Consider the following 22,166-nt stretch of genomic DNA (forward strand, 5'->3'; position numbering starts at 1 on the left):
TTCAGCTTTTTTTTTTTTTTTACCTTCCACCCTCCTTGCCCCTTATTTGCCACTTAACCGTTCTCAGTGGCCTGTGCCGGCTTTTTTTTTTTCCGTGTTCGTAGCCAACACACGCTTTGCCTCACACCACAAAGTTGGTGCACGGTTTATGGGGGTTTAACATCCCAAAGCGACGCCTTAGTGAAGGGCTCCTGAAATTTCGACCACCTGGGTTCTTAACGTTAACGTTTAACTTGCTAGAATTTCGTCTCCATAGAAATTAGACCGCTGTGTCCGGGATCGAACCCGCGACTTTTGGGTCAGCAGCCCAGCGCCATAACCACTGAGCCACCATGGCAGCTTTCACACCCCAAAGCCTTCAAAAAGTTAGATTCTCCTCGCAGCTCAAGAGCTTGATGGTAGAGCCATCTCAGAGTACCATTTTATGATCTAAAGTTGATATCCATGTGCCTCTGACTATTGGCCAAACCTGAAGACGGTGTTTGTCAGGGTGCTTTTATTTATTGTTATGCAGCCCAACTTAACATATGTTGGCATTGCAATTATGCTGTAGCATGTGTTGCTCTGAGATGTTCTACACTGCGAGAGTATCGCGATGTCAACATTATGCGGGAAGTATGTTGCCACGGCCAAACACTATTTCCTATAACCATTTAAGCCATTAACATTTTAACCATTTCAGAGTTAAGCCAGTTCAGCATGGTTTAACCTGGTGTGAACGTTAAACATGTGCTCTATCTCACAAAACATGGTAAAAAATGCATACGCACTGTCTTGTACAGATTGAAACAACACAGAGTATGGCATCGCTGTTTGCTTTATATTTTTTATGCTTAGCATGCCAAGAGTGCCAGTCAGCTTTGAAAATGCTATTCTATAATACGAAATGTCTCACAGTAGTCAAAACCAGAGAAAATTTGTTGAAAAAGCCTTGTTAACGATAAATCTTGAGAATTTTCAAGTAGCTTGCCCTATTACAAATGTTCCGTGGCTAACAACAAAAATTTTCCCATTTACTGCACACAAAATAGATTTTGGTGGCCCCTCGTGTCTCTAGGCCTGTTGCATGACACTGTTTCAGCAGATAATTGCATCGGTTACCTTGCTATCGTCGTCGGGTGCACTCACAAAGCTAGTGGGACTGCTTCCTTCCTGCAGGAGCAAAAACGGAGAACCAAGGAAAAAATAGTAAAATATATAGGAGACAAACTCAGGAAACCTTTAAAAGCAAAGCAGAGACAGGCAGAACAACAAAAGGACAAACAGCCTGCAGGTATAACACTTGGCCAGCCTGTTACTCATCGCTGCTGCTATGGTTGTGCACAAACTGAAGTGTATGGCTTTGCACTACACTCTGGTATACACACCATGATGAAGTGACTTCATACATTGTCCATTTTCCTCCAGAAAATAAAGCACAGAGTCTCTAGACCACTGCACCCTAAACACATTTTTTTTTTTTAAACAGAAGCCACCTTAAATGAGACCGCTGGCATTTCTGGCGCCTTCAATGAGTCTAGTGGTGCCGCTTGTTATGCCACCACAAAGACAAACCTTGAAGGGCACATTTCGGGGCCCATTTATTGTGACAGTAAAAGCTGCTCGGCTAACAAGACTCACAGAATTGCAGCACGATGCAAGGCATCATTAAGTTCTGTGCTGTCATTCATGTCAGTGCCAAAGTCTTTAAGTGTTAGCCCTAAATTCGCCGCGCAAACATAAAAAAGATTTTAAGTAGAGTCAACCGGTTAAGTTGGGTCTAACACTGCATATCACTTGAGTCTTACAACAGAAGGGACCCTAGACTTGTTCAGTAACTGACAATCAGACAGTAGAAGTGCACACCCCTGTTGTTCTGGCTGGCAAAGTATAGCACATAAGATGAAACCAAAAGAAAGTTAGGACAACTGAACAAAAGCAAAAAAGAAAGTGAACACTACACCAGCACTCCAGGAATGGTCACAGCAATCACTACTGACTCCTGCATTTTTCAGCCTGTTGCATGCTATCAGCAGAAAACGTTCATGGGATGCCGGATCAATGCAGGATCTCAGTTCCCAAGCACCTCAACTAAGGAACCCGAAATCGAATGGCTCCAGTTTTCCCTTGCTTTAAAACAACTTGCATGGAGCATAAACCGGCTGTATGACACTTGCCAAGGGTGAAAGCCTATACAGTAAAGTCCACTTATAACAATACTGGTTATAACAATATATCGGATATAACAATGGTTAGTCATGGCACCATCAGCTTTACCATGTGTTCTATGGTAAAATAAACTGCTTATAGCAATGCTGTCAAGGCACATTATTGGTTATAACAATTAAATCTGGTAATTGAGTGTCAACCATTACAGAAAAAGAAAAGAAATGCTACAACCACACCAGCAAAACCATGCTTACAACACAAAAGCGTGCATGTGTGGGGCCGACCAATGGACTAAGCTGGCGCAGCAACGCCACGAAAGCAAAAGAGGCAGGCGTCATCGCGTCAGGAGAGCTGCTGCATTGCTGCATTGGCTACGCACGCCATGCGTACCCCTAATCAGTCAGTGCAGCGCGCGTGCATGCAGCCAGCGCGGTTTTTCTCTTGTCAGCTGTCACCGCACCCTTGGTTCTGCATGCTTCTTGAATTTCCCATAAGAATAGCTTCCAAAAAGCCGGCTTGATTCCTGTGACGTGGAGGTGCGCAAAGCTCCCGGTGGCACAGTGATGGCGGTGCTTTGGTCATCGGTGAATGGTGAACATTGTTCTGGTTCCCTGAAGTTCGATTTAACGAGCTTTTACAGGCATGCTCTGAAGTTTGTCATCCTTTCTTTTTTTTTTCGGCACAACCCTGTTATAACAATTATTGGTTATAACAATGTATTTCCATGGCACTTGAATATTGTTATAAGTGGGCTTGACTGTGCGTGCTTTTTGCTGATCATCCATCCCAACACCCTTTGGCACCGAACAATAACAATGGCAGCAAGACTCTGAAGGAGCCAAATTTTGCTGAGAAAGCACGAGCGACCAGTAGCTGACCGTGTTGGAGAGCTGCTGGTACTCTGGCTCGGGAAGCCCCGTGGACAGATGGTCCTCCCGTAGTAGGGACTCGGGCACTAGGCCTGGGTCTCCGGCCTGGAGAGCGCGCTCAACTTGTGACACCCACGTCTTGAGCTGCACGTGCTGTTCTTCCAGGGCAACGTGTTTGGCTTTCACCTACCAAGACACAAGAAAAAAGCCCCAGTGAGTGAACACTGCCGGCACAAGTACAGAAGACAAGCGTAACCAATGAGCGAGACCCCAGATCTCCAAAGCAAAACAGATGTATTATGTGGCATTTACACTGTTCATTGCCTTATTACAAGTACCCATTATAAAGTTTACTTCAATATAGTTTACAGCCTACCATGTCCTGAAAGGCTTTGCAAAGCAGGAATGCAACCTCGCATAGTAAAAAATCGTAAATTTAAACTTCAAGGGAGTGAAAACAACATCCATGTTAACTGACTGTCAACTTCTCGTATGCTCCATTCAAAAACTGCCATAAAACATTTGTGTGGCAGCGAAATTTATTTGGCAAGAACCTGGGCAATGACAATCTCTTTCGAATAAAGACTGTGCGACAACAGCCATACTTCGCAGTTCCAACAAACTGTGAGACTGAGCTATAACTGGCACATCCTGCGAGTGTAAGCGTGAGTTCCCAGACTGCATAAACACTCGGTTCACTACGGCTGAACCTCCATTTCATCGGTGGTTGATGCCTTAACGAGGGAGCGGTGTCGCACCTGGCTGATCTGCAGCTGCGTGTCCTGCTGTGTCTGGCTCAGTGCTTGCAGCTGGGACTTCTTGCTGTCAATCTCGGCCTGCAGTGCCGACTCTTCTTGGCACAGGCCCTGGAGCTCAGCCCGCTTCTGCTCAAGGTCACGCTCTTGCTCCTGAAGAGGGGGTTCGCGGTCGCACTATGTCAAGTGTCAGCGCCAAGGGCACATCAAAACTGTGCAGTTTCTATTGGGAAAAAAATTTACAATGCAAGAAAGAAGAGATTGAGGAGACAGACGCAGAACTAAGAACCGTTTATTTTTATTTTATTATTTTTATTTGGACACATCAATAGAAGTCGATCTCGTATGTGATAAAAAAAAAAACATGACAGCTCTTAGCACTGTCTTTTTCTTGCGTTGTAAATTCATCCTTATTCATTTTTCCCAGAGCAGGTAAATTATACACGAGCAAGGATACTGTTAACCTGCTCTTTGAACAGTACACTCACCTTTATTTTATGAGACTATGGTGATCATGATGATACATTGTCTAATTTCAACTCCACCATCCACCACTATGCACAGAAGCAGACATTACTGGCAAATGTTTTTTTTTTCTCTGGATAAGTGTTTTTCCTCACAATTCGTTGTCACGAACAACTCGCTTTATGGACACTTTTGCTAGGGAACCAAAGTGTCAGTGTTAACGAGGCACGACTGCATCGTCACTGAGGCGGTTTTTGCAAAACAAACTGCGGTGCATCAAGCCAGCTTTCAGCACACAGATCTCTAGAAACGATGATCACAGAGTTACAGCATGCACTGCTGTTTAACCCATCCACAGTGCTTTTTCTGCACAGTTCAGCGTAAGATGCAAAACCAAATGACCCGAGCTGGCATCAATGATCTATGCTTTGCTGTGCGAGGCACCTAAAGACACTTCGGCTATTGCCAGCAAGTGGCAAGGCAAAGCATAACGGCCAAACGTAAACAAAAAAAGAGAAAAGCTTCAGTCACTCACCTCTAAGAGCTTAGCCTGTTCTTCAAGCTGCTTCTTTAGTGCAGAGACCTAGGCACGCACACCGCGCAAAGCATCAAAACAGAATGTCAGGCAACGTCCACAGGGGAATTGAATTCTTTTTGAAAGAACGTTGGTGACAGTACACAGAGAAAGCTTGAACCGCAACATGAAATTCCAGAAAAGGCGAATGCATGCGACAGAGAGGCAGGCATGCAAAGAACTGGCCCGAGCTTCACACGTTCTCCCAAAAGGTCGGCACTGTTTCGCAGTTAAGGAAGCGCCACTCTACCAACACAGAAGTAACAGTGTTGTAAACTGTATTTCTATAACAAAGTTTCCGAAAATCTTCTTTTGGAATTGGCCGCACAGTGGTTAACAAGAAGAACAAAAAACTATGCCTGCTGTTACTTGAGTGCAACTTTGACCGCACCAAAATGAGTGACCATTACAAAGTTTTTTTTTTTTTTTTCAGTTGTTTGCGCTCCAAACCTTAAAGGGTCCCTGGAACACTTTGTTGAAGCTGCCACTTTCTCATCATCAAGGTTCTCTCTTCCTTGTTGACTTTGCTTGAGTGCTTGATGGTACGCAGGCAGGTCAAGCACTGCACTTTCAACACTCCTCACGCTTGACCAGTCACACATTGTGATGCTTTGTACACCCTTCAATACTATCTTACAATACTCTCTTGCATTCAAGAACACACACATTTCTCTTGTGCATGGAAACCAGCATATCGTAGCATTTCATTTTTAAAAGAGATGAGGCTTAACGTTACCCACAATGCACCCCTACAGCCTGCAAGCTGCTTTCCGTTAAAAACTAAGAGGGCAATTATAAATTCAAGACAGAAAAGATGGTTAAAAATACTTGGGGCACCAAGAGTAGAGATGCCCCTTACACTGTAACCACTAAGGTGATAGCCACTGCACAAAATCTTTCACTCATGCAAAACAGAGGAGAGTGATCATGCACAACTTTTACAAGCAGTGAAGCAGGTGTCATGCCAACACTAAACAGAAAAAGGCCGAGACTTGAAAGAAAAGTATTGAGGAAAACGACAACATAAAAAAAGTGAAAAAGGCAAAGTAACAGTGGTATGTACCTTCGCTCTCTCTTCTTCAAGCTCGTGTCTAACTTCTGCTAAGTTCATATCTAATGCCGCCTTCTAAAAAAACACAAAAGAAGAAAAAAAAAAGACATGCATGTCTATTCATGGTCACACTCCGGTATGTTGCATGCAAAAATTAAAGTCCACAAAAAGGGGGGGAAAAACCAGCAATTTCTGTCGCAAAACCCATTTAAGGCAACCTACCAAGCAGCATGTGATTGGAAAGAAGTTTGGTTTGGTTAATGGGGTTTAACGTCCCAAAGCAACTAAGGCTATGAGAGACGCCGTAGTGCAGGGGTCCGGAAATTTCGATCACCTGGGGTTCTCCAACGTGCACTGACATATCGCACAGTACATGGGCCTCTAGAATTTCTCCTCCAAAGAAATTCAACCGCCATGGCCGGGATCGAACCCGCATCTTTCGGGCCTGCAGCCGAGCACCATAACCACTGAGCCACCGCGGCAGCGGGAAAGAAGTGGCTGTCTGCTTATGCTACGCTGACGAGCCAGCAAATATTAAAGGAACACTGAGGAGAAATAACAGTTGGCCTGCATCAATAGGGTACCGAGTTCTAATCGCAGAGAGATCACTCTCACTGGGAACTGAGCTTTTATAATCTAGAGAACACCAAACAATGAAATACAGGTGCTGCAATCACCAGCCGATTTTGCAAGTAAAATGCGCGCATCCATACAGATTTTTCCGCGTGGATCTCGGAGGCTATGCGCTACACACTGCCATTCACTTCAAAGCAATGGGAACCTGTCCTTTTCAGTGAGGATGCCATTTGTTTGACTTGACTGGCGGGAACATTTTTTAAAACCGAATTTCTCGCCAGTAAACGAGTCTTTTGCTGCTGGACGGACGGCAACACAGCCAGAAAGGGTCAGATCATAAAATTTTACTGAGAACAATAATTCCATGGAATTTCCCTCAGAGCCCTTTTAAGTTTAGCACAGCTAGACTGAGCCCGACTACAAAAATGTGCAGTATACACGAGCCTTCTGCCTCTAAGCTGCAGAATTAACAAAAAACTTGACAATAATATTAACTGGTCTACAATTGATCTCACTCAATCAATCAGGACGTGGGCAAGTAAGGAGCTGCAATAAATGGGTAATGCTATAAAATGCATGTGAAAAAGCCAAGCCAACACTGGGTGTGTTCCGAATGCACCGGTAGACAGCTAAGCAGATGGCTGGTGTGGCCTGCAACGCAGACCACCCCAGCTGAACTTAAGCCTGATTCCAGTCTTCCTTCAGCCAGCGAATGAAACTGTTCACCAAAACCCTACATATTCCCCCCACCCCCCATAAAGGTTCAAATACTACCACAACATTTTAAACCACTTTAAGAAAGGATTTCTAGTAGCTCAGATGTCTAGAGCAGTGAATGCCAGGTTCTTTCTCAAAGCCTTTTTGAACAAAGTCAACATCGGCATTTCGTTTCTATCAATATTTCCACTACTGCAAGGACTGAGGCTTTGATGACTGAGGCTTTGATGACTGAGGCTTTGATGACTGACACACGTTAAGCTCTGCCCTGTTAAACGAGCACTAAAGGAAAACAAGAACCCCTGTTAGACTGACACATAGCTCTTCGAAAACACTGCCACCATTTATTTCTCCACAAATAGGTGGCAGCATTGCTGAGGAAACTGCAAATAAAGTCCCGTACTTCTTCTCCCATTTACACCCTAATGAGAGGCCTACTGTCGTCTTAACGAACTCTTGGCAAATCAGAGAACACCAATGAAAACGAAACCGCCCGACACGCCGACCAGATGAGCTTTTGTTAAGACATTTAGCAACAGATGATGCCACCATACTGTGCACCACCCTTCCATGCTGTGAAGCTGTCCTTTAATGAAATGGCGACCTCACCATCCAGAAAACACCCTGCTGCTTTTTCCCCCACTTCAGCAATATTCGCAATTTCTAGACATGAACCTCAATCAGGCTAGACTTAACACACCAAACACAAAGCTTCCTAAATTGCGGAGTTGAGACTGCCCATTCTAACCTGCAAACCAACCTGCTATTGCCAGAACGAAGCGGAACACATCCAGTATTGCAGGTTCTCAAAAGTGCGCAACCGTAAAAAGTGAGCGGCCGACTACTCGCCATGCTGTGACAAACCACGGCTACAGCAAAACAAACAGGTGCCGGCTATGCAATGCACGCAGGAAACACACGCAAAAAAAAAAGAAAAAAAAAACCCAGTATGGTTGGGGTTTCTCTTCACTCAGACATGCATTCAGGGGGGATGAAGCCTTTTACGCCGGATCTACGTTGTCGTGGCAGTGGCGTTGGGGGTGCTGGCGGAGGCACGATGCGCACGGTGCAACGAAATCTCGGCAACACGCCAACATGCGGCACTTTTGTATAGTGTGCAACAACAGGGGCAAGTTGCCTCCACAATGCACCGTCTGTGAGTACGCTCTTACGCAATCGAGTTCTCAATAATTTACGGATCACTGGCCACGAAATTTAAGGGGGGACACTGGTCTTCAAAAAAGAAAATTTTATTAATTCAGTCATAGTTATGAAATTTTCAGGGCACATGTATTTTTGTGCGCTGATTCTAGATAGTCATTTAATATCATGTAAAACAATTCCTTGAGTACTTATGCACTTTTTACGCAAGTATTTTGCAGAGAGTTTTGAAGAAAATTCCCTGCAGGAAACTCGCTAAAATGTATGCCATTGGCTTCTCTTGACACCAAGGAATACAATAAGGGTGAAATTATCATCCTGGCTGTCATAGAACTTGAGTTATAGGGTACTGAAGCTGCCACTTCAGAAACAGGAATACACACTTTCCTTCTCATTTCTGAAGCGACAACTTAAAAACTCTATAACTTAAGTTCTATGATAGGCAGAAAGACAATTTTACCCTTATTGTATTCCGTGGTGTCAAGAGAACCCAATGGCATACATTTCAGCGAGTTTCACACAGCAATTTTTCTTCAAAACTCTTTGCAAAATACTAGCATAAAAAGTGCATAAGTGCTCAAGGAATTGTTTTCCATGAAATTAAATGACATATTTAGAATCAGCACACAAAAATACATATTCCCTTAAGATTTCGTAACTGCGACTTCATTAATAAATTTTTTTTTTTCAAGATCAGTGTCCCCCCTTAAGCAAGACATGCCACATATCTGGTTTCCCTACAACGAAAAAGGTATTCTCAACTGCAATCGACACAAACAGAAGCGCAGCTGGAGCTCGCCGACTCCGTTCAGTGGTGCTTTTTTACTTCACCTGAATCACTGGATGATATCGCTGAAAGCACAATGAGAAGCGCATTTTCCGAAAGTAGACAGTTCCATAATACAAATATACATAGAGTAAAAATAATAAATGGGATGCATCATCTGTTGCATATCAAACACCATTGAAGAAAAAAAATAGAACTGCAATGCTGACCGCCAGCCCCTAATTTACTTCATTTTGGTCCAGAGTTTAAAAAGAATTTTCGCCCCACTTTTGAGATATCACAGAAACGGTCACGAAAAGGAGTGTTTTTCTCTAATGTTCTGTACAACGTGTAAACAAGCCTCTTAAGCCACACATCAAGAAACGGTGGGCAAGAATGGAATGTTCCAGGTCAAGTAATAACGAGTACACTTATTTACAATTTGATCATACATTGTTGTGAGTGAAGTGGGACAACAGTTTTCTCCTGACACAGAACAAATAAGCTATTGTATGCATGAAGAAAACACTATCGATGGCTGCAGCAGGCTTCTAGGGCTTCCGTGCCCACCTACTGGTGCTGGTACTACTGGTGCTGGTATTACTGGTGCTGGTTGTATTTTTTCTCAAGAAATAAATACTCCTGCATTTTTGTTACGTGCCCCACCGTAGAGGCAATCAAGATGCAAAATAACACGCCAAAGAACCGGCCAGCCCACTGTCCCGTGTTAACCTGGAGTCCTAGCACTTGCACAGGAATCTGCCTCGTGGTTCACCTGAGCGCCCAGCTCGGCGAGTCTCTTCTGGGCCTCCCTCTTCTGCGAGTCGAGCTGCTTGAGCATGGCGGACACGGTCTCAATCTCGGTCTCCAGGTTCCTCAGCTCAGCGTTCTTGGTCTTCAGGTCTGTCTCAGCCTGCAGTATCTCCTGCTCTAGTGTCGACTTGTCCCTGTGGCCACAAACGCCGCACGCAGGAAACCGTGAATTTTTAAGTTATCAATTTTTGTTTCCCTTAACAAGCACTGCACAAACCCTGTTCAGTGATACTGACCATATGTGGAAGTAGATATCCCAAATAATTTACCGTATCATTTAATTTTTTTCTGTACTGTCAGTTTTGACTTCAAGAAGGAGGGAACTGTTTACGACATAGTATAAGGCAAGACAGTACTTGTCTGGGCCAGTTGGTTTTGACAAACTAGAAGGAAACAGCTTGGAGACAGGATATGAAAATGCCTGCTGTCGCCTTCAATTCATCCTACCTCCGCTTAGTTTCCTTCCAAAATTAGGCTACTCAGTTGGTTCCGAATTCCTCACAGAATTCTGTAAACAAGTCAAACCGATCTGTTTCGCGCAATCAAGGATGACGCCACACTAATTTCAACTTCTATCGGTCTGGACAGGTCGCATCAGCTCAATTATGTAAATTTTTCACTCAACATAATAAACCTTTTCAGCCCCTTCCTACACATTACACTCGGTGCCCGCAACCACTGACAGCGAGTGCATGCATTTCAGAGGCGCGTTTTACTGTAATGGCCATCAAGGATGAAAACAGAATAGGACATTCTGAACATTAAGAGCCCGTTACTGCTCCGGTAAGTGAAAAAAAGAAAAAAAAAAGAAAAGAAAATAATAATTCTTGCGCTCAGCACTACAGGCCCAGATCAATTGAAAAACTTTCTCAACTAACAAGAAATGGCTTTGCGCACTAAACGGAGAAGTGGTTGCAACATGCCCTGTTATCTCCTTTAGGTGGTAATTATTACTCAATGAGGTCAAATTTCTGCAAGGAGCATGTCAAGAATCCACACAAAAAATTCCCCTGTTTTCTACCGACTAATTTTGCAATTTCTCCCAGCTCCTCATAATCCATGTTGAGACTCGAGGCTGCTTTCAAAGTGTCAGCGATGCTTCTTTTGACTGATTCCTGTCACATTAAGTCATTATCTTGTGTGTTCATTTTGAATGGGTGGCCATATGTGTAGATAGTTTTCCAGGCCTCAGTACATTTTATTGCATCCACGTTAGAGGACGCTCCATCCTGTATAAGCAGAATTTTATAGCGACAATAATGATGGCTTTGTGCGGTACAAGGGCATCTGAGGCCAAAGAGCGCAAGGTGTTTTTCAGCCACTCATTTTCCAAGCATTTCACCCCAAAGAAACCGAGCACCTGGCCAGGGAAAGCTTGCGCCCACTGTATCCCTGCTGGGTACCCGGTGGACCTAGGGACCAAACTCCACATCTCCCGCTTGAGAGGTGAATGCTCAAACCATCAGGCCACTGCTGCGGTGAATTTTTATAGAGTTTAGGTCATGTCCACATAAGTGGACGCGGTGCCTGAAGGGTTTATTTGACTACACCATCAAACCGAAATGCTCAGAATTTACATCTGCGCAATTTCAACTGCTCAGCATCCCATCCACGTTCTCGACACGCTCGTCGTAACATGGTTCGCCGCACGTGCAAGTGAATAGAGAGCAAATGCAACAAAGAAAGTGAGGCACTTGCATCTGCAGTGACTTCATTTCTTCAGTGATCATGTCCAGTTCCTTGTTCCCAGAGCTTGGGGCACCCACGGGGGGCGGTGTCGAGCTGGTCAGTCCTTCCAGGCCGACGAGAGGACCACCTCCATCCTGCAAACCAGGGTCCCGTTCTCAACACCACGCCAAGCTAAAGATTCGAACAAGCAACACTAATCACTTTATGGTCAAACACACTGAAAGCCAAAAAAAAGAAAAAGACTGTGGCCATTCCACCTACCTTCCTACCTGCACTGTGTGTATCCTCCTTTAACACAAGCTGCACTCTATGCCAGGATAATCGTTTTCATGCATACCCCAACCAGCGTGTGCTACTAGGTGGAACATCAGGTCAAGATTTGTAATTTTAAAAAGTGGAACACCTGCATATTTTTTTTTTTTTGAGAATTGTGTATACTTGTAATAAGGGAGTAATTACTCATTGACATACACCCAAGCGCAGCCGTAAGGCTACAAAGGAAAGCTATACAGCTTTCTCAGAAACTTCGTAGTTAAAAGAAAAATTTGTCCTGGTCCGGGCTTCGAACCCAGGACCACCGCTTCACCGGAGCAGTCGCTCTGCCAACTGAGCTAACCGGGTGGGCAAGCTTATGGTAGGGCGAGAGCGAATTGATCAATAACTCGAAGTGGGAACTGTGTTGGTCAAATGTTTAGGGGAATCCCCCGTTCCTGGGTATGGCTGGAAGGGGTATGGCTGCGCTCGGGTGGATGTCAATGAGTAATTACTCCCTTATTACAAATCTATACTCCACCTTGGGGGATTCCCCTAAACATTTGACCAATTGTGTATACTCCCTAACTTTGCCCTCACAACAGGGATGATGACTAATAGCTTTTGGAGTCTACTTGCCACAAATGGGGACACAGCTCAGACAACATTTTTAAAATCAGAACAGAATGCAGCACACTGAACTAGCCCACTCATGTTCACTGCTCAACCAATTGGGCCATTTTGCTGTGCTCGAAGCTGAGGTATTCCCAGCCAGAACTATGATGCTTGTCCTTGTATCCCAGAGGTTGCAACAAGCGGCAAAATGAGCCAAACTCCACAAGATAAATACGTACTAGATAAAGCTAACACCTAACAACTGGTAAGCTGACACTTGAGACGGGGGAAGAGAGCTTCACTAGGGGATATGTCCATGGTTTCATCGATGAATCAATCCCGGTCAAAGCTAAACTGATCCAGCAGTGTGAGAAAGTGCCAGTCAGAGGCTGCTGGGTCCCGATATTCAGCGGGCATCGAGTATCAAGAGCCAGCAGCCTCTAATCAACAAATAAACTCTGCAAAAGCCAACTGCACACTGTGTTTGTCCCCACAGATGGCAATACGAACAGGGCAAACAGTGGAGCCCTCAGACTTCTTCACTTGCCCAGTTTGGGAGGATGACATCAGATGTGATGATGACACCAAGTTGCACAAAGTCCCCACAAAGACAGTGAAAGAGGTGACGTAACAGGCCAAGCAGGATTAGAATTGGCATTTGCCACAATGATCAACCCAAAAAAATGCAATTCAATCTCAAGCCCCAGTGCAGAGCTGGTGTATCCTAACATCATACTAACACCGACCTGTAGTATGCTCACACACACTTACATTGACACCCCAATCATTTCTCCGCGAATGATAAGTCCAGCTATAAGAGGAACTCGAGGGCACAGCTCACCAGCGAGCCGACTGCTACAGCCTGGAGCTTGGGCCTCAGCGAAGGCGGCATCATGTCCGGCGTCAGCATAGCGGGAAGCGGGGCGCCTTTCGTCCTCTCTGCGGCCAGGTGCATGGCTAGCGCAAACTGTTCGGTATTCAGGGTTCCATTTTGCTTGGTGTCACAGAGGTTCCTGCGTCACGAGGGGCAGTGCCACCACAAAAAGCACAAACCACAGTCAAAAACACATGGAAGGGGTGTACCTACAAGCTGGGTTAGCCGGCGAATGTGCATTATATTTGGAGTCAACTTTTTTTTTTTTGCCAAGTGAAGGGCGCAAGCTGAGAGTTGCTGGACTTGTACGCAGCTATATACAGTATACGCTGCGCGTTATGACCATTGCAGTTTTTTAGGACACTACTGCGAAATCTCCGCGTAATTTGCACACCTCCATTCTGAAGGCAATTTTAGGAAAAGTATACAAAGTGAGTAAATACGGTAAGTAAAGTGCCCTATCATTAAATCAGAAACTTTCGATTTACTCAAACTGATGTTTCGATCCCATTATCACCAAGCGTACTAAAAAGATTTCTTCAATTTTGACTTCTCACAATTCATACTGACTTCTGATCCCTTTCAAGTTTAGGTTACGAAGAGTGACCGTAGCTTTGGTACAAACCAGACAATGGCTATACAGGCAATCCCTACTAAGTTCTCACACACAAACGCGAAGAAAAATTGGTGTCATAGCCAGCAAAAGCTGCCGCAATATAACCAATCCACTCACTGACCAGATCTGAGCCAGGTCGGCCTGTGGCAGCCCAGTCTTGAGGAAGATGCCTTTGACGTCAGCTCCACTGACCAGTCCGTCCATGTCTGTGTCCAGGCCAATGAAAATCTGGTTGAACTTGGCCATCTCAGCTGCGCTCACCACCCATGGAATCGGCGGCTTGTGGAGAGTCTGTCATGGACAGAATGTTTGCACAACCTTTGCTTCAAGATCCTACCTCCGCTTTCTCGTTTTCATACAGAGTTTCTACCACAAGAATTGGTCCAGCATAAAAGCAAATCTTTCTATAAACATTTTTGGGTAACAGAAAAAAAAAAAAAAAGATGTGCAGACAGCGACACAGGACCTGATAATTGAACAGCCATGACACAAAGCAAGCACCTTGACATTAGCACATTATAAACTGGCGCTTAGTTTACCAAGCTGAAAACAATGACCTGCTGAAATAAGACAGTAATGATATAAGATAAGCTGCCCCTTACTGCAGGAAGGCTGCTGGAATAAGTCATACATGGCTGGGTCATGCGAGACTGAAAGGTCAACCAAAGGGTCAACCAAAAGGTCAACCAAAGGGGCAACCAAAGGGGCAACCAAAGGGGCAACCAAAGGGGCAACCAAAGGGGCAACCAAAGGGGCCACTAAAGGGTCAGCTGAATGGTCAACTGAAGGGTCATCAAAAGACCAAGACACGAAGACACGGGCAAGACTAGCATTAGAGACCTAGTGAACATTGAAACAAAGGGGCCCATATCAATACGCAATAGTGGGGAATTAAGACTGCCAGCAGTAGCATAAGAGCTCACATTATGCAAGGCGACATCAGCCGAGCCAACTGATGACGGAGTGCTGGGTCTTCGTCGCAGCCCAGACATGGGAGAGAAGTCCGGCGGCACGGCCATTGGCAGCGGACTCTGCTTCGACCGAGGCATCAGCACTGGAGGCAGGACACTAGGGATGGGACAGTTGTCCAAGGCCTTGTACACTAGGTGCATTGCCTGCATGTTTGAGGAGGGCATTCTTTTTTTTTGGCCACTGCATCCTTAACACTTGAGGATGCAGACAGGTACAAGTAACCGTGGATTAACATAACTGAATTTTTTTACTATGAACCAATTCATGCTAGGCAGAAAGTTGCTGACGCACTTGCTGTTCCTGAAACCAACAATTACCACGCAAACAAAAAAGTATTGGCCATTAATGAACACAGGCCTAATTCTGAGCTCCACACTACATCGTGGGGTTACAGAGAACTGGTCCACTGTAAAACAGAACTACAGGACAAGAAAGAAAGAGCATGTTCCACTAAGTTTAAACTGTAAAGTAATCTTACTTGACTGAAAGATTTCATCATCATCATCACCAGCCTGACTACGCCCAATGCAGGGCAAAGGCCTCTCCCATGTCTCTCCAATTAACTCCATTAACCCTGGCGTAGAGGTAGAGCATCCGCCTCGCGTGCAAGAGGACCGGGGTTCGAATCCCGCTGCCACGCAATTCTCCACCGGGTTTTAAAAAAAAAAACCTCCACGTGTCGATGGAATTGTCCAACCAGGCCTGGAGTGCGGCCTGATCTCGGTGACCAGAACTAACAGCACACTTCCTCACCAAAAACAGAAACGCAACAGAAAGCTTGCTGTCTGAGGTGCTAGATTCCGCAACGGTTTTGTTAGAAACGCAGAAGACTGATTTTTTACTGAGCATTTTTTAATCAGTGCGTGTCGGCGGCCTTTTTTAGTAAGCCTGTGCTGGAAACTACGATCAGCGAAAGCGATGACAACTGCATACTGGCAGAAGGGATGTTCCAAAGATTAGAAACTTCACCCCCCAGACAGTAATGAGATATTTTTAATATAGAGTAGCATCCAGTTCGGTTTCCACACCCAAAGCTATTACCACATAGTGACGTACACCTTGTCGACAAAAGTTTTAGTGAACCGTGATTTCCACACCATCCAAGAAATGCAAAACACAATGATGACATTTAGTGACAAAAGCTAAAAGCACATCTTCAAACTTTAATAAAACATGAGGAACACTCCTAGAAAAAAAAAAAAAAACACACACACACACACACACACACTGTGCATTTAAAACAAATCAGTTATATTTTACCAAGATGTGGTTACATAGTGTACTGCACTATTAATGGCAGGGTTTCACTACAAGATAGCACTTTACGTGACTTGCAACGATGAATTAAAATGATAAATCCTCGTTCTTTGTTACTGCAGTGCTATATCTCCCAATAGCAGGCACGATCTTTTCATTTCCACTGCAAAATTGCGACATAGACATGTTTAAGTCAGTGGTCGGTCCCTTTAACAATAAGTGGTCGCACTTGGAACGTGTTCTCTCGTCATCTCTAGCAGCACGATGTTGAGGGATGCTGCTCAGGCCATGTTTCGGACGTCCGTCAATCAGCGCGACATCTCTATCAAATTTCAACCAGAAAGGAATGTCTAGTGCAATGCACAGGGCTTAGCTGCCCTCAGGGTTAACTTGACATCACTCTAGAAGCTGGTACTGCTGGTGGCCACCCAGTCAGCCACCAGCTGTTCCACTCACCACAATAAACTCCTCCTCGCTCAAGGCACCGTCCTGGTCAACATCGCTTAGGTCCCAAATCTAGAAGAGGAGCAAGAACAGAACTTCAGGAGAATGGCAATCAGCTGCAATGCAACATACAAAGACATCAAGATGTTTTATAGGTTTATGGTTTTATGGTTTATGGGTTTAACGCCCCAAAGCGACTCAGGCTATGAGGGACGCCAAAGTGAAGGGCTCTGGAAACATCGACCACCTGGGGTTCTTTAACGTGCACTGACATCGCACAGCACACGGGCCTCTAGAATTCCACCTCCATAGAAATTCGACCACCGCGGTCACTGAGTGCCATAACCACAGAGCCACCGCGGTGGGGCCGTATCAATAATGTATCATACGACACGATATAGAGGAATAAATATTAGTCACTTTACTCGAAGGAAAATGACTGAAAAGGAAATGAAAAGTGTGAGTATAAGCAAGCTTGTATAAAATAGCAAATCACAGTCACAGATTTAACTTAGATTACAGGTTGCGAAATCAACCCTAGGCCAAGTTCTGTCAGCCAAACAGCATTAATAAAAACAAATGATGTACTAATGTTTAGCACAAACAGTCTTTTTCTTTTGTATATGATGCTACTCCCTACCTAACTAAGCACCTACCTTGCCCAGCACATCCAATGGAAGCTTCGAGTTCAGCATCACCTAGAAATGAGGCACACCACACATTAACTCAAGTCGCAGTCAGGCACATGTCTGCTACAGCCAAGGGAAAACGTCTTACCGGCTTCACCTTGGTGCCAGGCAGCTTCCCACTGACAGGCCCGAGCGAGTTGAACATTTCCACATATTTAGTCTGTTCTAATGGCTTTGGAAGAGACAAAGCGGAAACAAATATGCGATTTTACATTTCTACTCCTATAAAAACATTGTAAATCATACACGGGTCTAGCAACTTACCTTCACCGACCAATCTATGTTTGTGCTGCGAACTTGATCCGCCTGCGTGGAGAAAAAACATGTCATAGCATCGTCTACGAATTCTGACAGATTGCATATCTTTTATTCTTCCGAAACTTGTTTCAGCATTCAGCATTACTTCCATGCCTCATGTGCTTCCATTGCAGCGGTTGGCAAGGTTGACAAAACATTGACAGATATGAACTCAAGAGACAAACACGTCCTTGATTTTGCTTCAAGAAAGCTAACTTCACCTGCAAGCTAGCGACAAATAAGCTGAAAGCGAGACATCGCAACAGAGTTGCTATGTTCAGTGAAGGCTCACAACACTGAGTATTTACAAACAATATTAATATTGTGCGGTTTGTGGGAAACACCACAACAGAATAGGGTTTGACTTAAACCACCACACGGATTCTCAAAGGAGCCACACGTTTTGGGAGACTCCTCAATGTAAAGGAGATTTCGTGCAAGGGAGTAGATACCACACCGCCCCCGACCCGCCTTTTCCCAGGGACACTCCGTGCATGCATACCTGTCCTTCTCTGCTTTCTCCCAACATTTCACTGGTTGAAAACAAACCACCAGTGCACATGTGCAATTCACAGTGGTGACAGGTGCAAGAAACAGGTGGCAGCATCTGTCAAACATGCACCTGCCAATTCGTACGCACAGTTGGCGTCTCGTGAAAGTGGACCGAGCCTGTGTCACCTATGTGCATTTCGTTTTAACCACTTTTCACAGCAGTAAGATGAATTTTCATGTGTTACCCAGAGAGCACCACATCTTGTGATAGAAGACGGACTTTCCTTCAGGTATCAATGTTCTTGGGCATTAAATCTTGGGTGTGAAGTCGAAGCAGTGTGCTTAGAAGACACTGTTGTGGCACAGTTAAGCATGTGCAGCGAATTTATTCTGGATTTAAAGGTAAAAAGAAACTGCAGAGAGGAATGTACCATGTTTGGTGCAGGCACAGGCAAAGTCAGGTTTGCCAACGCAGGTGGCTTGCCGTTCTGCACAAGGGCTACCAGCTTGAGGGCGACGAAAAAGCCCCGCTTGTCAAGGAACCCCTTCCCACCAGCATCGGCAAGGTCCCAGATCTGTATACATTTCGAAAAAGGTGAAAAGATACCAGCAGCCTTTAGCACAGCATAGGCAACAAGCAGATAAAAAAAAACAGCAAGACAAACAGCTGTGCAATGCTAAATCCTTGAAAAACATTTCGCACATTGCAAGCTTTACGTCCCCATACAACATCTGTTTCTCTGTTTGACAGAACTTCCCGAAAGCAATCAGGTGGAAATCTGACTGTCAAGGTCATGCAATCTATCTCTCTTCTTAAGCAAAGTTACCAGACAAATTATGTAAAGTAACCAAGATTACCAACAATGTCGATTCATTCGGATACCTCAACATTTAGAATGACCATGGGTGAGAAGAATACTAATTCAAGCGTGAGCGCCATTTCCATCCAGAATCTCGACATGTCGAGAGGGAAAGCAAATAGTGATTTCGGGTATAATAATTACTGCTGGATCATCATAACGGTGGAAGACTATGCCAGTTGCCTTACACGCATCAGTGTGTTCTGGAGGCTACAGTGCATATGCTGAACATAGGTATAAAACTTTAATTATGCACACATACTGTACTACCATATTCAACAGAACTAATCGTGAAACTGTTCTCATGCTGAGCTATGCAGACAACTAGCACCAATCAAAGTAACTTCCAGCCGATTTGGTCAGTTTCACAGCCCTTTCCACAACACCATGCGGACTCTTGCCATACCTTGCTGAGAATGCCGTCCGCAAGACCAGACCGCTTCAAGAATGCAGCTGCCTCGAGGGCCCCAACATGATTTATGCCCGCTGGATCCACCTGCAGGCGTTGAATATTTGTGTCAGCTTTTGGTGCAGCTATGGTGCCCTATTAACCACTTGCCGTGGCTAATTAGGCACTGGACATTACAGTACAAGGGATCCCACCTTAGTCCATGCTATACTCTTACTTCTCAGTATGAACTTGAGACATTAAACTGCATTAATTACGTAACAATTACATTGACAGATGAGCAACAGGTAAGCATTAAACCCTTAGGCATATGAAATCTGTACGAAATGTGCCAAAATGCGACAAGCAAACACTAATATCAACTCAAACCTACAACAAAGGGAATCATAAAGAAAAGGTATCGTGCACTGCCAATGCCTTGTCAGAGAATCGGAAGTCAAGAACTCTTAACAAACCGCTCAAACATCACAGTTATCAATAAAAATGCATCCAGGTCCTTTTAAATGCAATGAACCCCTCCACACTAGGGAAACATACAGATACAGAGTGTGCGGTCATACAGAAACAAAAAATATGGCTGGTGGTTTAACACTGCTAAGCAAGAAATATCCTGCTAAGCGGTTGAGGTGTCTACTGACCCAGGGAGCCAGTTATGCGCCCTTCCTTTACCTTCAGCTGGTTTTGAGAAAAGGGAAGGTGCTTAACTGCCTCAATTTGTAGGTGGATGCCACACCCTACTCACAGCACAATTGAGGTGTCCGCGGCAGCGAGCCAGTTACACTTGCTACTCAGCACAGCCCAACTGAGGTGTCCACTGCAGCGAGCCAGTTACACTTGCTACTCAGAGGCTTCACACACATACACAGTCACTGCTGAAACCCGCGGAGTGGGGCTAGAAATGCTTCCACACTAAAAACTGGAAATGAAATGAAATACGCAGCTGTGCTCATATGTACCTTGATAAACTTGTCTGACACTAGGATATCAATAATTGGACTCAGAATGAGAAGATTACGTACCTGCTGATAGAAAGCCTCATATATTGTAGTGTGGTTTCCAGCAATCTGTAATGGCAAGGTACGCGGACTGTTTATTGATCTGATTCACGGTCTCAGTATGTCACAGCCAATAAGGCTGGCAAGCAGAACGAAAAGAAAGCAAATGTTGACAACTGATTCACATCGCTGTACGCGGCCGAAGCGAAACTGCGTAATTTTTTTCCGGCTGCCACGCGAACCGCAAGCAATATTGGCGCCGCGTGTCACCTTATCTGTGTTGTTCTGCCGGTTAAAGGCAGCGCGATGTTATCTCGCATCCGCGCGAAGCTCGAGCGGACCTTATCAACCAATCCTCAAGCAGAACGCTTTTAGGCGTGTTTGAAGACCCAGAATGTCAGCACAAACAGTGACACTTCATAATACTGAAGCACAACAGACACCGATCGACTTGAAGCGCTGTCGATTCGCAAACTGCTGAATGCGCGCAGTTCTGCTGGCCTCGAGTAGAATCCGAAAGCAAGCTTGCTCATTACATTTCTTTCACTGGTACTCGACTAGCTACTTCCGCTTCGAGCAGACATACTAGAAGGAACTCAGGCCACCGATAACGGCGTACAGCACACGAAGCAGCAGCGAAGGCATATGTAGATCGAGAACAACTCAGGTGTGTCTTGGCTAGGGGCATGTAACATGCGAGCGAGCCCTACGAACCAAGGCCCGGCTCGACCATGCGTGGAAGAACTACGCACAACTGCACGCCCGTGTAAACGCCACCGCTACAGACGCGTCCGCTCAAAGCCGTCGCACCGCGCGAAAGCATTCCGATGTTGACACATCCTACAACGACACGGCGAACTTGGCTCGCCGAGGACCGACCGCTGCTGTTTTGACAGCCGCTCGTCAAGCTGACGAGTAGAAACGCTGCATATATGATCGGTGAACGCGCCTGCCGATGCTGTGCGTTCCGGGCGAGCTCTAAACGGCGGGAGAACGCCGAAAAGGCGTCGAAAATTCATTTTACAACAACAATTAACCCTAATCGAGCGAGCCTCCACGGAGAAGTTTTGCAGGCATTGCCCACTCCGCCCCCTTCAAGAAACCAGCTTGTTTGCGAGCACTCGACCGCTCGGGAGTCTCACCCCGGTCTGCGGCGCGTTCGCCAACTCGCAACGGTCTTACCTGTGCGAGTGAGGGAAGGGCAGCCATCGCAACGACGCCGAGAAAATCGCCGACACCTCCGTAGCGGGAGAGTGCGATACGACTGCGGCTCGCTTTCCGTGATCCTTGGCTTGGCAGGGTTGCTGGCCGGCTCTCGCTTTTGGGACGGTTTTAGCGGTTCTAGCGCTACCGACTAAATCATTAGCGATACATTCGAACAATTTACTTGCAACAGATGGTGGAACAAGCTTCCTTCATATCAGCAAAATGCATAAAGTTCTGTGAAACTGTAGTGTACACGTTTTTGAGAACAACCTCTATGCTGCGTTTCCTTCGCTTGGAGGCGGGTACTTTTGAAATCAAGTTAGTAACAGAACTGGTTATGAAACGAGGAAAGGTACATTAAAATTGGCAGGAGAAAAAATTTTGATGTTGGCTACTGTAGGCGAAGAACAAGCAACATAACTGATTGCCAAAATTAGTTTATTGCACATAGTATAATGCAATAAATACTCCATCGGCACATTGCACTGAAAGAAATGTAGGAATGCAACTTTGGCCACTTATAAAATTCGAAGCGGACATTTTTGTCATGAAGTAACTCATAAGAATGAGATCAGTTGAACAATGTTAGGTTCGCTGAAACCTT

At 45.1% G+C, this 22,166-nt stretch overlaps 1 protein-coding gene across 6 annotated transcripts in view; it reads right to left on the reverse strand.

Moving 5' to 3' along the window:
* Window positions 1-21,642, reverse strand: part of LOC149365914 (uncharacterized) — a 34,264-nt gene extending 12,622 nt beyond the window's left edge. For 2 of the 6 annotated variants that reach the window (XM_089547195.1, XM_089547187.1), the window contains exons 1-18: window positions 20,976-21,476; window positions 20,381-20,425; window positions 19,359-19,448; window positions 18,524-18,667; window positions 17,568-17,609; window positions 17,392-17,475; window positions 17,271-17,312; window positions 16,627-16,686; window positions 14,865-15,056; window positions 14,063-14,232; window positions 13,293-13,464; window positions 11,594-11,718; window positions 9,858-10,029; window positions 5,875-5,937; window positions 4,773-4,820; window positions 3,776-3,925; window positions 3,027-3,203; window positions 1,102-1,152 (exon numbers count right to left, since the gene is read on the reverse strand). In XM_089547195.1, coding sequence (XP_089403321.1) covers window positions 1,102-1,152; window positions 3,027-3,203; window positions 3,776-3,925; window positions 4,773-4,820; window positions 5,875-5,937; window positions 9,858-10,029; window positions 11,594-11,718; window positions 13,293-13,464; window positions 14,063-14,232; window positions 14,865-15,056; window positions 16,627-16,686; window positions 17,271-17,312; window positions 17,392-17,475; window positions 17,568-17,609; window positions 18,524-18,667; window positions 19,359-19,448; window positions 20,381-20,425; window positions 20,976-21,044 — 1,896 coding nt within the window. In that variant the 5' untranslated portion in view covers window positions 21,045-21,476. Of the gene's footprint in view, window positions 1-1,101; window positions 1,153-3,026; window positions 3,204-3,775; window positions 3,926-4,772; window positions 4,821-5,874; window positions 5,938-9,857; window positions 10,030-11,593; window positions 11,719-13,292; window positions 13,465-14,062; window positions 14,233-14,864; window positions 15,057-16,626; window positions 16,687-17,270; window positions 17,313-17,391; window positions 17,476-17,567; window positions 17,610-18,523; window positions 18,668-19,358; window positions 19,449-20,380; window positions 20,426-20,975; window positions 21,478-21,538 lie in introns of those variants that run through there. The other 4 variants (XM_089547210.1, XM_089547204.1, XM_089547201.1 and 1 more) reach the window with 3 other exon arrangements.
* Between the last annotated feature and the right edge of the window lie 524 nt (window positions 21,643-22,166).

Source organism: Amblyomma mixtum, chromosome 1, assembly GCF_055824585.1.
Source record: "Amblyomma mixtum isolate Tamu chromosome 1, ASM5582458v1, whole genome shotgun sequence".
NCBI classification, from domain to species: Eukaryota; Metazoa; Arthropoda; class Arachnida; order Ixodida; family Ixodidae; genus Amblyomma; species Amblyomma mixtum.